The sequence below is a fragment of the Pipistrellus hanaki genome (genome assembly GCF_964339955.1).
Source record: "Pipistrellus hanaki genome assembly, chromosome: 16".
Classification (NCBI taxonomy): domain Eukaryota; kingdom Metazoa; phylum Chordata; class Mammalia; order Chiroptera; family Vespertilionidae; genus Pipistrellus; species Pipistrellus hanaki.
In genome coordinates, this window is record NC_140518.1 from 31,534,679 (window position 1) to 31,551,568 (window position 16,890).

General features: G+C 39.2%; 1 protein-coding gene across 1 annotated transcript in view; it reads right to left on the reverse strand.

Annotated features, from left to right (window-relative positions):
* Positions 1–16,890, reverse strand: part of BLMH (bleomycin hydrolase) — a 32,881-nt gene that overhangs the window by 15,597 nt on the left and 394 nt on the right. The window contains exons 2-10 of the mRNA XM_084862219.1: positions 16,511–16,708; positions 14,072–14,181; positions 12,983–13,124; positions 11,118–11,206; positions 9,899–9,991; positions 3,055–3,210; positions 2,072–2,230; positions 1,910–1,977; positions 762–879 (exon numbers count right to left, since the gene is read on the reverse strand). Coding sequence (XP_084718345.1) covers positions 762–879; positions 1,910–1,977; positions 2,072–2,230; positions 3,055–3,210; positions 9,899–9,991; positions 11,118–11,206; positions 12,983–13,124; positions 14,072–14,181; positions 16,511–16,708 — 1,133 coding nt within the window. The remainder of the gene's footprint in view (positions 1–761; positions 880–1,909; positions 1,978–2,071; positions 2,231–3,054; positions 3,211–9,898; positions 9,992–11,117; positions 11,207–12,982; positions 13,125–14,071; positions 14,182–16,510; positions 16,709–16,890) is intronic.

Here is a 16,890-nt window from a genome sequence, read left to right on the forward strand (position 1 = left end):
TTTATTATTTATGGTATTTTGTGAAAAGTTCCTTCTGATGTCGTTATTTTATGACTTTCTTTTCAGGAATTCTGTAGGAAAAAGAATACTTTTGCTTGGGGTAGTAAAGAATTTAAGTAGTTTGAAGTCTTTTCTTCCTTATGATCCCTGAGCACAGGTGTAAAATGTCCTTTCTACAGCCTAGAAATGGGGAGGCTTCTTTGTGAAAAATAAAGTCTCAGCTGCTGTTTCCAACAGTGTGTCCCAGGAATAGTGATGTTACTATTCAGAGTATTTCATAGGAAATTCAAAACACTTTACATCCAATTTCCTGACGCTCTGCGTAAATCCAGTAATGGATGGGCATGGAGTCCACAAATTACTGTTATTGACATTTTACTGCAGAAGAATCTGAATGACAAATGAAAGGAAGGTAAGTCTGAACACACGTTATCAAGATATGAACACTTTCAGGGCTCATTTCGATCCTCATTCAATAGAAGTTATCTTCACTTCTCCCAAGTTCCCTTCACACCAAGGTAAGAACTTTCCAAGTTACAGAAGAGCAGTTACTTCCTTACGCCCTGCTGACCCAAATTCTGCTCCTCACGGAAAGTTCTTATTTTCACTACCTCTGAGTTGCAGCCAAACCTCGAGCGACGGAGGTACAATGTCTTGCTTGGAAGCTAACTTTTCACAAAGAACATCTACACTATGAAGCCCTGACAGGAGAATGCAGGTCCATCTGGGTAAACACCGTGGTGGGATGCTGAGCGTCATACCTTCTCTGAGACCGCAGTGAAGATCATGGCGTGGGTCATCAGTGAATCACCAAAAGTCAACCTCTCAGCTTTGTTCATGTTCTTCAGGGAGACACCAAACACTAACTCATAGTCATAGCTGGAAAAAAAGACAGTACAGAATAAAGAGAGTACAATCAAGGGGGGGGAAAGAGCTTCTGGTTGCAGAAGACACAAAAGGGGCCCACTAGCGCCACGTAAATATGGGCTGAAGCTCTTCAGAGAACTGAATACGTGCAGAATTCAGTCCTTCAATGGCATTCCATTCTCTCGTGTCACAAGAGTACTCCAGAAAACACAAACTTTCCATCTCAGAAGTTGACAAGATGAACCTGGATTGTTATTTTGGAAATAAAACTTTTAAAAAAAAGCCTTAAAAGTAATTTCTTTCAAAAATGGTCTCCTTTAAGCTGGTAGAAGCAACCCAGTTTCTTAATCCATTTAGACCACTGCTGACTATGAAATTTAAATTAAAAAAACATCAAAAATATTGGCGAGTATTTTCAAAGTTAAAAAAAAAAATCATCAATTCTCTCTTTTAGCAGATTCCTTTTGCTAACTATGAAGTTATTTACTCAACTTCCTATAACAATTACTTATAAGTAACCCTAAAGTGGTATATTTCAATAGCCAAGAAATCTTGAATAGTTTTATTCACAAATGAACCTTTATTGTCAACAACAACGAGGAGGAATGCTTTAAAGTGTGTGAATTAGTCACAACTGTCATAAAGACAAAAATACATAATTCACCCAAGTCAGGGAAGTAGTTCAGAAGGATCAAAGAGTGAACCAGAGTCCGGCAAACCTTTCATTACATTCCCAAATCTGAGCCGATTTACACAGCAATCTATTACTTTTGAAAGTGCCTTTCTCATAAGAATGGCTTTTTAGGAATATCCAACAATTCCATGCAGACACGAAGTATGATCTTGACTTCCCAGGTCAGAGCAAAGAAGTATGTGGAGTTTTGTTAAGGGTCTTCAAGGGCTACAAGATGGAAAGAAAGAGTCCTGCCCTCAGGCCAGCCCTCCTCTTTGGGTGAACCTCAGCCGAGTCAGTTCATACCAAGAGTGCACCCCACAAGCAACAACCCACAAATGGCTTTCTATTTTAAATTCTTGCACTCACATATTCATGTCACTGAGGCCCAGCTTGCCATTGAAGTGTTTTCCAACATCACAGCCAAACCACACAGCCTAGAATTAGAGGAGAGAAGAAAGTCAACATAAATCCCATCTTCCTACTACACCAAAGGTGTGGAAGAAGCAGAAGACACAGAACAATACCAACCTCTCCATCTTTGATGGAGGCCGCAACCATCTTTTTCAATAAGTCAATGGGCTGGTTGTTATACAGAGTTTTTCTCCCTCCAACCATATTGCTTAAGTAGTCCACCGTGTAAAGTTTGTTGAATTTGTGCTGGGGCCGAGGGTCATTTACTAAACAAATCTATTGAGATCAAGAACACGTTGATGAGAACATAAAACCAAGAAAGCCAAGCAAGACACATACCTCTCCTCTAAGTTCATATGTTTACATCAAAGCTCATTACCTCTGCCTACAAGAATAAGCATTACAAATATATCCCTAAATAACAGAGAAACAAAAGGTGGCAAGGTCACTGAAAGAGTTCCTTGCATATTCTAATTGGTCCAAGGGACACATTTGGGAGCTGCATCTTTCCCACTGGCAAGAATTATCCCAAAAGTAATTCTGAAGAACTGCAAGCAGTAGGGCAAGATGGAGATCCAATCATGGTAAGATCCCTGCTGTCAAGTTACAAGACGGGCTTAACACCTAGCAATACCTCAACTGAGTTGGGATTCCAATAATAACACTTATAAGAGGATCAAGATGACAATAAAGGAAGGGGGCCTCTGGTCATCTTGCTAGGCAGTGGAGGAGACCTGAAAAAGAGCGGGAAAAACTAGGAGGGGACATTGCTCCCTTCCATGAGAGAGTCCCCAGAGTGGGGGGGTGGGGAGACTCTGAAACCAAGTAAGACATATTTTTACTGTCTTTGCACCTGGGAATGATTCTGGGCCCCAAACCAGGGGAGCCTACAGTTAGAAAAATCTCTGAAGAGCGGCAATGGGGATCCTGATATGATCAACTTTGTTAGGTCCATCAAATACCTCAGAGGAAGCGGGGAAAAGTTTGTTTAGTTTCTAGTTTGATGATCATGCATGCTAACCCTGGAATCTTACAACCTCCCTTGTAGTCAACAGGCATTTGAAAGTAAATAGCCAGTGGCTGCCAGTGCCGTCTCCAACCTTATCTTCCATGTTGAAGAGCGGCTTGACATGTTCCCTGTAAAACTCCAAGGGTGTTATGGGGCCAATCTTCTGATAATTTTTATCTTTGTCTCGATACTCCCAGGTGAATGTCTCTGGTGGATTACCCAAACAGATGCACACCACTCGGAATACCTGGAAGAGAGGAGGGGTGCAGATGAGCGATGGCTAGCGGAAAGTGTTCTTTACCTCTTCATTTTCCTCAAACTTAGGAAATGTAAGAAATCAGTGGCTAAATTCAAGCCAGACATTTCACAGGAAATCTAATATTGTTCCAAAAATTGGAAGGCTGATGTCCAGGATTTGATATCAGTCAGCTTCTGGAGTCTCAAATAAATACTCTGAACAATACAATTCTGAAATATTAATATTTAGTGCTTAGTATTTGCCCTGCAAATTAAACTTCCTTAGCCAACAAGCTGCTTACCACTGATACGTAAGAGCTGGTTGCTGCTCTGCTGATTACATTTCAAGTGACAAATAATGACATATATTTTATAAATGATTTCCTTCCCTTCATTCTTCTAGGTTTTGCTTTGATTGTGACAGGGGTCTCCACTCAGAAAAAAGTCATTAACTTTTCAGCTGGATGACAATGTCTGATAAAAGTACCATTAGAAAAAGAATAACTTTTAGTAAGTAGTAAGGTACCACTTTTTGGGTTGTGAGACCATAACATATTTTCTAATGATGTCACAACACCTTCAAGAAAACATCAAAACAATCAACCTTTATATTATTTTCATTGGAGCATAGAAAGTACTTCCTCTTCTCTTAAAAAAAAAAAATGTTTTTACTTATTTCAGAGAGGAAGGTAGAGGGAGAGACAGAAACATCAGTGATGAGAGAGAATTGTTGATTGGCTGCCTCCTGCATGCCCCACACTGGGGATTAAGCCTACAAACTCATGTGTGCCCTGACTGGGAATCTCACCATGACCTCCTGGTCAATCTCAGGATGACACTCAACCACTAGGCCATGCCAGCCTGGAAGTATTTCCTCTTCTCTATCAAATTTGCTATATCTTTAAAAAACAACAACAGCACTATCATCTGCTCCAACCACGGAAACTTCATCATCCCCAGAGCATTCTAGGCCTCAAAAAACCTTGGAACACATTGGAAACTGATACCACGGTTCAAATTTATTCTCTGAATCAAAGCTAGAAAACAAGGACTATGACATTAGACCTATAATTAAGGATAAAGAGACTCTTAATCCATGTGTTATTATGGAAGACAGAACCCGCTTCTACTGTCTTTTAACAAAGGCAGATGAAGCTACAGAAGTTATGGTTGCCTTTCATTTGTGATGCTCTCTTTTCCAAGACAGCGTCTTCCTTTGCTAGGATTTACTGTGTGGTTTATGAGCCTGAACCACCTTAGACGGTCTCCCTTTTAATGGTTTCATTCTCAGGTTGGTTTCCAGCACAAAAAGAAGCGGGGCAGCACATTAGCATGAGTTAATGAGCTCTGGGATTCACATGGACCAGAGTCATTTTGTATTTGCACAAATGGTAGCTTTATCATGAGGACACTGCCATTGGTAACTATGGTCAAGACAATGACCAGGAGATGAGGAAAGTTTTACAGACTTAAATGATATGTATTTTCAACTAGGAACTACTGCCACACGTGTATGAACATCTGTGGGGTTTTGATCAATTCTCAGTCATCCAAGTGTGGTTTTTCCAGGTCAGCCAGACTCTGACCAAAAAAGGGAAGGTAGGCTCAGGGCCAATGAAGATTAGGACAACAAAGTGAATTTCTGTATACTTTGAAATACATTTTAAATATAAATATGTTTTACACTATAATTTACATAGTACCTTACTGTGCACTTGATTCCTTATCTATAGTAAAAAGTATTCAATCATTTCCTCCTTCTTCCCCCCAAAATACAGAATTCTATAGTGAATCCTTTTGCAGGATACATTGTTATACTCTACTGCATGTTTTATAAATGTGAATTGTTTATCAAAGGTACATATAAGGAATGAATGAAAATAAGGATGGCATCCCTTTCTCTTGGGTTTTAGTAAAATGTTGGACACGCTGCATTGTTTTATATCTAACGCCATTCAAATTCAAGTCAGTTTGTAACACTCTGGAAGGAATATTTGGCTCCAAGCCACTTAACAAGAGTTAATTAAACAAGCTCTAATTTTAAATATTCTCCAGGGTCCCTGATACTATATTTTCTTGATAAAAGACTCTGCAGTTCTAAAGTAACATTCCCTGTTCCCAAAGGTACAAAGCTGGCAGTGAGCTTTGGATATCCTCGTCTGCTCTCTGGTGGGCAACTCGGGAGTGCCACCTGCTTCTCATAAAGAGGCACTTGGCATTCAGGACAAAAAAGATACCGGACACTGAACTCAAGTCATTATACAGACTGAATACTGGTGAATAACAGAATCAGGATAGGAAACAGGAAAAAGGAAAAGAACACAGAAAGCATGAGACATGACGCATAGGAAAAAATACGTGGCTCCCAGTTTAAAGACAAATGATGTGGGACTGAGTTAATTTCCACCCCCATTTATTGGTTTTGCAATGTCGGTCAAGCAATTTATTTTCCTGAACTTTGGTTTCCTTGTCTGTTTTTAAAAAATGGAAACAATATCTATCACTTAGAGAAGTGTTTCCCAAAGTGTGGTACGCGTACCCTTAGGGGTACGGGAAGAGTTTGGTGGGGGTACGCGTTGCACCGGAATTTGGTGGGGATATGCACTGCACCGTGCTTAGCTGCACCTAATTCTATGTTCACGAGTACAAGGGGTACTCAGCGTTACGAAAATTATAGAAGGGGTACACATATGTCAAAAGTTTAGGAAACACTGACTTAGAGGAATAAGAGATGTAGTGTTCAGAGATTGTAGTGCGGCATAGTAGTTGTTCAGTAAATGGTCCCCTTTAAACCCTGTACCCAAGTTTGAAATCAGGAAGGGTAATGCCTCTAGCTTTTCTTTTTCAGGATTGGTTTTGCCTATTCAGGGTCTTTTATGGTTCCATATAAATTTTAGAAGTTTGTTCTATTTCTGTGAAAAATGCAATTGTTATTTTTATAGGAATTTTACTGAATCTGTATATTACTTTGGACAATATAGACATTTCAACAATATTAATTTTTCCAATCCATGAGTATGAAATATCTTTCTATTTATTTGTGTCTTCTTCAATGTCATTAACATCTTGTGTTTTCAATAAACAGGTCTTTCATTTCCTTGGTTATTTATTCTTAGGTATTTTATTCTCTTTGATACAATTGTAAATGGTATTGTTTACTTAATTCCTCTTTCTGATAGTTTATTAATAGCATATAGAAATGCAAGATTTTTGTACACTGATTTTGTATCCTGCAACTTTACTGAATTCATTTATTAGTTTTCAGTTTTCCAATTGAGTTGTTAAGGCTTTCTATATTATATATAATATATCATCTATAAATGCTTAACACTTAGTAGATACTAAATAAACACTTGTGAAATTAATCAGTATCAATTTTTTCCTTCTCTCCACTGTTAACCTTCTCAAAACTATCTTCCGTTTCTTGACATGACACCCTCCTCTCCTTCTAGCTCCTTCCCTTCTCCATTCCACTGACACTATTCTACAAACAGCCGTTTCAGGAAATCCAGCAGCCTTTTCTCAGTCTTCAGACTTGTGGACCTCTCTGCAGCACCTGACACTGATGACCAGTACCTACATCAGAACATAGTTCTGGCACTTGTTTTTATAGGAAGAGATGTTTTACAAAAATAAGTATTTTCCAGAATTCTTTGTTCAGACTTGTTCTATCCTTCTATTCTCCCTCAGGGGAATCAACCACTCCCAAGGCTTCAACTATCTGCACTATCATCATTATTACGTTGCTAGATCATTCTTTTTTCCTGAGCTCAATGACTGTCCATTTGCTTGAAACCCCATTCCAACTGGCCTGTGCCTTGGGATCAGGCACTTTAAAGGCAATACTCCTCCTCTTCATGGTAACCTTTGAAAAAACCTTCTCTGGAAGGATAAATATAATAACAAACCAAAAAAATCAATTTGGGGTGTGCGGGAACTTGAAGGATGGAGAACAGTATGGGAAACTGACTATTCACCTGAGGATATTTTCCCATTGATTTTTTTAGAATGGAAGAGAGAGAGAAAGACAGAGAGAAACATCGATGTGAAAGAAACACATCAATCGGTTGCATCCTGCAAGAGCCCTGACCCCAAACACTGCCTGGGCCAGGGAGAAGCGTGCAACGGAGGTACATGCCCTTGACTGGAATCGAACCTGGGACCATTTGGTCTGTAGGCTGACGCTCTATCCACTGAACCAAACCGACTAGGGCTGTATACCTTTTTATATTAAAAAAATTTTTAATCAGATGTCTTTAAAATAAAAAGTAAAAATATAGATAACTAGGATTTTCTCAGGGAAATAACTTTTGTAGGTCTAGAGTAAGTCTACAACTATATAATGTTGTTAAGATCTGAGAGCCACTGCTACAGAATTTCCTAAGCAAATAATAATGGCTTCTTGTCTCTTTTCATGGCACTGACAGATATTCTTTCTAGTCTTTGTTTTATGTTTTGTTTTTGAACAGAGTTTTTGTAGATAATACATTAATAATCCTAAGGGGATTTGGAGGCTAAGAAAGAGTAGATGCACTGAGAAAACACTGCAATAGAGGTGACATGTTTCCAAAACAAATCTGACTTATCTGTCATCTCACCAAGCAACCTATACTTGTTGTCCCTCAGAAAGAATGCCTTAAGCAGAAACCCTTTTCATTCAAAGCTTTCCGGGCTTCATGACTGTTAATCATCATTTTGATACGCCTACAAGGCTAGGCATATCATAAGTACTAATCAGTGGCTTTAAAATCATAGCTACATCCCTCATTACCAAAGAGTCATGTTCAATAAAGAGGAGTCATTTGAAGACTGTAAAATCTAAAAATCTACCATACAGAATTCTGTAGTCAACAGTTTAGGCAGAATCATTAAATAAATAATCCTAAAAGTATCTATACTCGGGATTTGGTATGATAAGGTCTTATTATTTTTTCAAGGTAGGAGTAGAGTAAGAAAGATATGTGAAACATATCTGCCCTAATTCTTATCAGTCAATCCCATGATCAGGAGTAGACCTTAGATATATCCTTTAAAAGGTCATTAAAATAAACATCAAAAGGCAACAGGATGCTTATGATCTGCAACAAGTATTGTCTGGGTCCTTTTCTATAACTGTTTATAGAAACTTCATCCTTACCAGACCCCACCATCTTACTATAATCATGAATGAAAGCAAGATATGCAGAGTTATGGCCTCAACAAGGGAAATCAATCCAAGCAAGAAGGACAGAGAACTAACATTTATTGAACAACTGCTATGTATCAGGCATTATGCTTGCATCCTTATACATAATTTCTTATTTGATTCCCACAAAAATTCAATGAAGAATATATTTTAAGTCCCAAACTGAACCGTAGACAGATTAAGTATCTTACCCAAAATCACAGAACTATTAAGTGATAGAACTAGAATTGAAACCCATGCCCATCTAATTATTTTTTTCTACTATATCCAGATGCCTCTCTTAAATAAGAACATTTAAGAAGTAAAAAGTTAAGTATGAGATAATTTAAATGTATTTGGCAAGATGAAATCTCTGTATTCATTCATTCAACAAATACATAAGAAACATTTAAGGATGGGCTATGCATTTGAATAAACTGACACTTGGGAGCTGACTCAGGTCACAAGGCAATTAAGTAATGAGATCAGAACACAGACAGTCTGACTCCAGACCATGTTTTCAAATACACTATACTTCCTTTCTAAAATTCAAAGGAAAACATCAGTGTTGTCCACTGCAGTAAAAGAAAATTGTTAGTTGGGCAATTCCTAGTAATGGGTCCACTAGATGGAAAAGGGAAATGGATGTTTTTCTCAAAGCAATTTCAGAGGTTTATGCATATGGATCTGGATTATGGAAGGTATTAAGTAATATTCTCCTTTTTTTTTAATCCTCACCCAAAGATATTTGTTAGAGAGATAAGAAGGGAGATAGAGAGAGAAACATTGATGTTCACAATGGTTACCTACCATATGCCCTTTCGGTATACAGGACATATAATCAACTGAGCCACACTGGCTAAGACTTAAATAATATTCTTAACTGCTTTGATAATAAACATTACCACCTTATATTTGTTTAATGCTTTTTAGGTTTTCCTAATGTTTTCTGATATAACCATCAATATATTATTACACATATATATATTATTCTCATCTTTATTCCTATAGAATAAAGCCATAAGTCCTTGTACTCCTAAGATCCCTCACAGCTCTGCCTTTCTAGCTTAATTTGCTACCAATCACACTTACAAAATTTATGTTTCAGCTACACTATTCTCGGAGAATTCCACTTTTGTTCACGATATTTCTTTTGTTTAGAATGATCTCTAGCATAGGATTTATAATTATCCATGTGTTTCTTTTTCTCAAGAGATCAAGCTCCTTGAGAGTAGAGATTATCTCTCTCATCTTTGTATTCCTTGTGTCAAACTCAGAGAAGGTATTCAATATTAAATGAATAAAATAATGAATTATATAGATTGCTAAGCTGGTAATTAGAAGATGGAAGTACGTACAAGTCCCACACTAAAATGCAAAGTCTTTACCTGAGTTTTTCCAGCTGTGAAATAAGTAAATTTCAATTCAATTCAACATTTATTGCAATGACTATACTTCCTATTCAGTTTAAGAGATGGGAATATTCTGAGTGTTCTTTAGAAGGGTCGCAAAAAATCCAAATAATGGTCATTACCTCCTCCATCATGGCATCTTGTGTGGTTGAGATTTCTTCTTTGGTGGCTCCACTACGTACGAGGTTCCGTAGTCGTATACAGAATTCTCTCATCTATAACAGAAAGTTACTCATCACCACAATATTTACCAAATTCAACTGTAAATGAACCTAACAGACCCATGCTAGTTCTATTTTCAAGAATATCTCAGCCAAGACCCCGGGAAAAGTTAATAAAAGCAAATGTGTTTTTCCCCAACCAGTCTACTTTCCTTAGAAAAAGCAGGAGACGTATAATGATTATGCCATTAAATCAGTTCACAGATTTTTACTTAAAACTTTACTGGTTGTCTCCTCCTCTGCCAAATCATTATGACCATGACTATGCCAGCCCCCACTGTAGTTTTGATTTTTTAGAGATGCCAAAGATTAAGGTAAGCCAAATCTAACCATGATGCTAAAGAGGATTTTGCGGTTATCTGAAATGGGACCCAAAGCTATACTATTGATGATCTCTTAGCCTGTGGATTAAGAACCCCCAGTGTTTCCTGGGTGGAAAATAATCTACTTCTAACATTGGGGAAACACATCTACAGTTTATTTTAAAATGTAAGCTTTCTCCCAGGGATGCCAAACCCAATTTAGTCTCATAGAGTAGGACAGCATGTTCTGGCAACTCCCAGTTCTCAAAAAAGATGTCTGACTGGCATCCCTGTAGGATTTATAATCCTCCTTGGAAAACGGGTTATGTGGAGAAGACATAATGACTTATTAAGATAAATGAAGCAATAAAAAGCAGTTCAGTGACTACATCAAATCTTTAGTGAACGAATAAACTACGCTGATATGGTTGGGGAACCCTTTGAACTCAGCATATTCTTTAAGGAGGTCTGTTTTTTGTTTTGCTGGTACAAAAAGCTGTCCAGCCCACCTCCACTGGAGTCAAGTGAGAGGCACAGTGCTCAGTGTGCTTCTGGTCCATATTAACTAAAACAGGACTTCCTTTCCTAAGTACCCAAAAGAAAACATTAGGATCGATAGAAATAAAAGTGGAAGAAAAAAACACACACCCTAATCTCAATTATTTTTAAAGTTAATATGTGCCTACATTGCTTTTGAGAGATCCTGGTTAGCCAACTTGTGTATCAACTGTACACTGAAATGTCCACAGATCCTCTTGGAAAATCAATTGGAAGATTTAAGGTAATAATCCAACCCCAACCTGCCCTATATGTTGTACCTTGTGGTTCAGAATGTCATTCATCCTTCTGGTTGCCTCTGTTGTATGAGATTCAGGGAAGCACTTCTTAGGAACTACACCATATTTCTCTAAAAGAAAATAAATTTTAGTGTTCAGTAAGGTAAAAATATACTCTAGCATTCCAACATTAGTAAGCCTGGCCAAAAATAGCCATTGCTTTAAAAATCAGGCCATATTCCGGGAGCGGCCAGGCCCGGAGCAGTCAGGCCCGCAGCAACAAGAGGCCAGGCCTTGAGCAACAGCAGCCAGGCCCAGAGCAGCCGGGCTGGAACAGCTCGCAGGGCTGCTTCTCAGACATGGTTGGAAACTTTTGCGGGAACTTGAGGGTCTGCTGAATCAAGTGATGAAGGCTTAGATCTGGATGTGTTGAGTTGTTGTAGCGCTGGGGTATTGATATGTGAGTGCCTTATGTGGGGTCTGGATGAGGTTGGTTGATCTATTTGGAAGTGTCTTTTGTGTGAAGTGTATCTTTGGGCATGTGGAGAGATTATTGATTTGAGAAAATGCTAAGTAATTGATTTGCTACTTGAAAAATTTAAAGTTCTGAAAGTTTAAGGTCTCTTGCCAAAAAGAGTTTTTAAAGCTAACACCTTAATTTTAATGGAGAAAGGGGAGGACATGCCTTTCCCACCCAGAACAGGTAACCCAATTCCAGCCAGCAGCTATCTTTAAACAATGTGTTCATTTACATTTGAATGGCTACGATGTTTGATAGCCTAAGGGCAAGTTTACATGTAAACAAGTTTGCTTCTCAGTTCCCAGGGCAGAAAAAACAAGGTTTAAAATTATTAGATTTTAAAATTTATTCTTAAAAATATAAAAGTTTATTAATTAAAAAAAACAACAACAAGGAAATTAAAAAACCTGATGAACAATATTAACTGTTGATTATAATAGAATCAGAGATATGGGAGGGGAGTGGGCTGACAATTCTCGGGGGAAAAGGGGAGTGGTGGATACGGGAAGAGACTGAACATAAACTGTGCACCTATGGATGAGGACAATCGGGGGTGGGGAAAGGGCAGAGGGTGGGAACCTGGTGGAGGGGGAAAAATGAGAAACTTTTGTAATAATATGAACAATGAAGATTGATTAAAAAAAAAAAAGTATGAGCAAATGCAAAAAAAAAAAAAAAATCAGGCCATATTATGTTGGTCTAATTCAGAAAATTTAATAATCATATGCTTCATAGAATCAAACAGGTTATTTGATCACCATACTTATCCATCCATCTTAGAATTAATTCTACTCTTTTTATGTAACATACTTTGTAAAGTGCTCAGCATGATGAGGTTTTCTCAAGACAACCCTTTTTAGAATAAGGACATTTTCAAACAGCTGCAGTTTCACTGTGTTTCTTGATTACACCAATGAACAAGAGATAAGCTTTTTCACAGAAGGTTAGTGCTAGTTAATACAACTTTTTCTTCTCCAAACCATTCTTCACAGTACCTATCTCACCACTCCTGGCCAGGTGGTTCAGTTGGTTGGAGCATCATCTCATACACCAAAAGGTTGCAGGTTCAATTCCCAACCAAGGCACATACCCAGGTTTCTGGTTTGATCCCTGGTTGGTTGAGGTGAATATGAGAAGCAACCAATCGATGTTTCTCTCCCTCTCCCTTTCTCTCTAAAAATCAATAAAAACATATCCTCGGGTGAGGATTCAAAAAAAAAGCTACATTATAGGTGAGCATGAGATAAAAGTTTCTTAGAGCTAAGTATACACCCTTCTGGAAAACCAATGCTATTCTGTACATAACCACCAAAGAAATGCTCTATGCTTAACTACAGAACCTTACTTAATCATGCTGTGTCACTTCCATCAAGAGAAAGGCTCTTACCAACAATATTGACAAGCATATCCCATTGTCCACCATCATTTGCAGGATTCGAGAGCAAATACTGCACCAGCCTGCCATCCTCAGGTTCTTCTTTCTGGGCCGTGTCCACAAACGAATTTAAGAAGAAGTAACAGCGTTCAACCTAGAGTAGAGAAGTTAGGTTAAATTAAAGGAAAAGATAGTGAATACCTTTATTTGCATTGTCAACAGAATATCCTGTTTCCCCGAAAATAAGACAGTGTCTTATATTAATTTTTTCCCCCAAAGTTGCGCTAGGTCTCATTTTCAGAGGATGTCTTATCTTTCCATGCGCTACGTCTTATTTTCGGAGGATGTCTTATTTTCGGGGAAACATGGGTAGTAGGAATCTTGGAACTACTGTGGATCCAACACTGTAGTTTTTAATTGAGGGGTTGGCAAAAGTAGGTTTACAGTTGTTCGTGTGGAAAGACATGCAGGTTATGATTATTACAATAGTACTCACAAGATCAGTATTATAAAACCTATTCTTGCCCACTCCTATATAATTGACATTTGTTTCAGGTTGGGATTTTGTTTTGTTTTGTTTTGTTTTTTAACTGAAGCATAATTGACATAACATTGTATTAGTTTCAGGTGTACACAGTAGATATTTTAAATCTAAAGTAGGTAACTAAATATCAGTATCTGGGCTCATAAAAATATTTACAGTTTCTTCTTATATCTGAGTGTACACATTCTAGGCAAAACAAGACAATGCTTTATTTTTAAATAAAATCTGATATTTAGAGCCTTCAATCAATAAACATCTAATGGGCATTTACATAATATACCTTTTAAAGATTTAAAATATTGAATAAAATTGTTTCAGGTGGGGTTACTGTTTTCAGTCAAGTACCACCCAGAGAAAGAATGCAAAATGTAGCCACCTACCAACCAAAAGCAGTTCTGCCTTTGAAATAGTCAACTTCTGATACTTTGGAAATCAGAATAAATGGTGTCACATCTATAAATGGAAGTAGGACTACAACTTGAAAAGCAAGACATGAAGAGATAGTCTATTAAGGTTGAGAGTGAAACAAAAAGAATCTTGCAAGATCAGTTCTATACCTTGTCCCAGAAAAAGAGGTAAGACTGACTAAACTCAAATTCTTCAATATTTAATTTTTTCATGAGTGGTAGTCTCATAACGTTCAGACAAGAAAAGATCCAGCATCGCCCTGAAACAAGAAAGCAAACCAAGAAATTATGAGTGTTCACATAGGTTATATTGTATTTCACAACAATGAACTCATGACAAGATCTTGAGTAATTTAAGACTATATCAGAAAGAGCAGAAATATTTAAACAAGAACAGTAATAATTACTATTTTTCATTATATATATGCAAAAGCATAATAATCTTAATATATAAAAAAATCTCTTTACATATCACATAAAGAATCCATAACAGCCGAAACTGGTTTAGCTCAATGGATAGAGCGTCGGTCTGTGGACTGAAAGGTCCCGGGTTCGATTCCAGTCAAGTGCATGTATATTGGTTGCGGGCACATCCCCAGTGGGGGATGTGCAGGAGGCAGCTGGTCGATATTTCTCTCTCATCGACGTTTCTAGCTCTCTATCCTTCTTCCTTCCTCTCTGTGGAAAATAAATAAAATATATATATTTTTAAAAATCCATAACAAACCAATTAGGAAAATCACATTAGAAATACTGATTTCTAATGAGAAACATGAGCAAAGATCACAGATAATTTAATGTCCAAAACAACATAAGGGGTGACAAAAACTTTTAAGTTCATTATAAAACACCTATTAAGTGGGGAAACATTATTTTTTAATTTATAGTGCCCAATATTGGCAAGAATTTGGGGAAACAGCATTATGATATACTCTGGATAGCAATCTAAACAGATACTGAATATCTGAAGGCAATTTGGCCAAACATGGTAAAAAACTTTAAAAGACCCAACACTTTAATCTAGTATACTAGAGGTCCAATGCATGAAAACTCATGCACTGGATGGGGGACCCTTCAGCCCGGCCTGCCCCCTCTCACAGTCCAGGAGCCCTCAGAGGCAGGAGGTGACCCAGCGATCAGGGGAAGGTGACGCCCCCATCTCACCTTTACTGCTGCTACTGCCGGCAGTGCAAGCCTCAGCTGGCCCTGGGCAGCCACCAACAATTCAAGGCTTGACTGCATCTTGGGTGTCGGCTGGGCAGCTGCCACCTGAGGCTTGCCTGAGCCTCAGGCCAGACCTGGGTGGCTAGAGGGCTAAGAGGACTGGGGGACTCCAGAGGCAGGCGCCTTGGTGGGGCTGAGAGGACTGGGCATCACCATCTTGTGGCTGTGGGCGCTACCATCTTTGAGGGCATGGCAGTCAACTAGCATATTCCCTCATTGGCTGTGGGCATTGCGATCTTTGTGAGGGTGTGATGGTCAATTAGCATATTCCCTCTTTATTAGATAGGCTGCTTTAATAGAAGGTAACTCTAACATAAATCAATTCCCCTTCTCCCATAGAGAATTAAAATATTCTCCACATGCATCTTAGCATCAGAGCCTTTGCCACGATTAGGTCCACTCTTTCGATCAGAACACATCATTTTTCTTCCATCCAGTAGGTCTGGATCACAGCAATGCTTTGAATCCATTCATGATGCTGTCCCTGCACACTTCACGCCATGCCTCAACTACACAATCACACTCTTCCTTTGCCCTGTAAGGCGATAATCACCAACTCTACAATGTTGCCACTTCCTGTTCTGACTTAAGCAACCTTTACTTTAGGAGCTGTATCTACAATATCCAGGAATACACTGTGTTCACATTTTTCCCCTTTTAAAAATGTGATTCAATCCATTGATCTCTATAAGCATCTAAAACTAGCACAAATTGAGGCCATTCCAGAGCAATGTCCTTTTAGTATAATTCTGCTGTGAGACTGTCCTCCTCCCTTAGATTCCTTTCACTGCAGCTGTTTTTCTGACAGTAGTGCCAGGCAGTAGACAGGAAAACAAGAAGTCTCGATCAGTAAGACATGAGAACTGGGTATTTCTCTGTGTGTACAAACTATTGATCTTATCTGGGCCAACATTTGCTCAAGTTGCGACCAGGAAGCACATTTAAAACTAACATGCGATGACGTGTTGATGCGACTACCTTTTGCCTTTGCCATTTTATACACGTGCCTATGGCCTTCAAGGCAATTTGGGGGTGTCCCCTAGGAAATGATCATTTTTGCTTGGTCTGTTTGGTACCAAGAGCATATATCTCCAGGATGTGGGTATGCAATCTTTTAACCAGCACAGAGCATTATGCATTCCATTCAAACAGGTGACCATGGGCTCACCATGTCAGTGCTCAAACACAATACACTAACAAGCCACCAAGTCCAGTACTTGAACCCTGCCTTTCCCTGTAACCTGTTCTCCAAGCATTTGACTACCATTTCTTTCAGTACAAACCTCTGCTCCGCTAAGCCTTTTTTTATTCAGATGGGAACGTAAGGAAGGCCCGGGAGCGCGGGCGGGAAGTTTCGGAGCCCACCTGAGGCCTTCTGGTTGGTGACTGGCTTGCCCTCCTGGGACACGGCGTGCTGGAACACGTGCTGGGTCGCCTGGACCGTGGTCCTCCTCAGACAGATGTCCAGCAGGTCGTGGGTGGTGCCCACATTCTGGGCCAGGACGAACTGGGGGTCGGCGTTCAGCTTCTGGATCAGGGCAGCTACCTTCTCCGAATTCAGCCCTGTGGGGAGACCCGTGGGGATTATACCAGCAGACAGGGGCCCGAGGAGAGTGGATCTGGGACTCCCCCGCACCCTGGCTCTCCCGATCCCAGCCCCAGCCCTTCCCGCCGCCCGGCCTCCCCCGGGACCCGGCGGCGCAGCGGGGCAGGACCGGCCGGCGCGGGGGGAGCGGGCGCCTCAC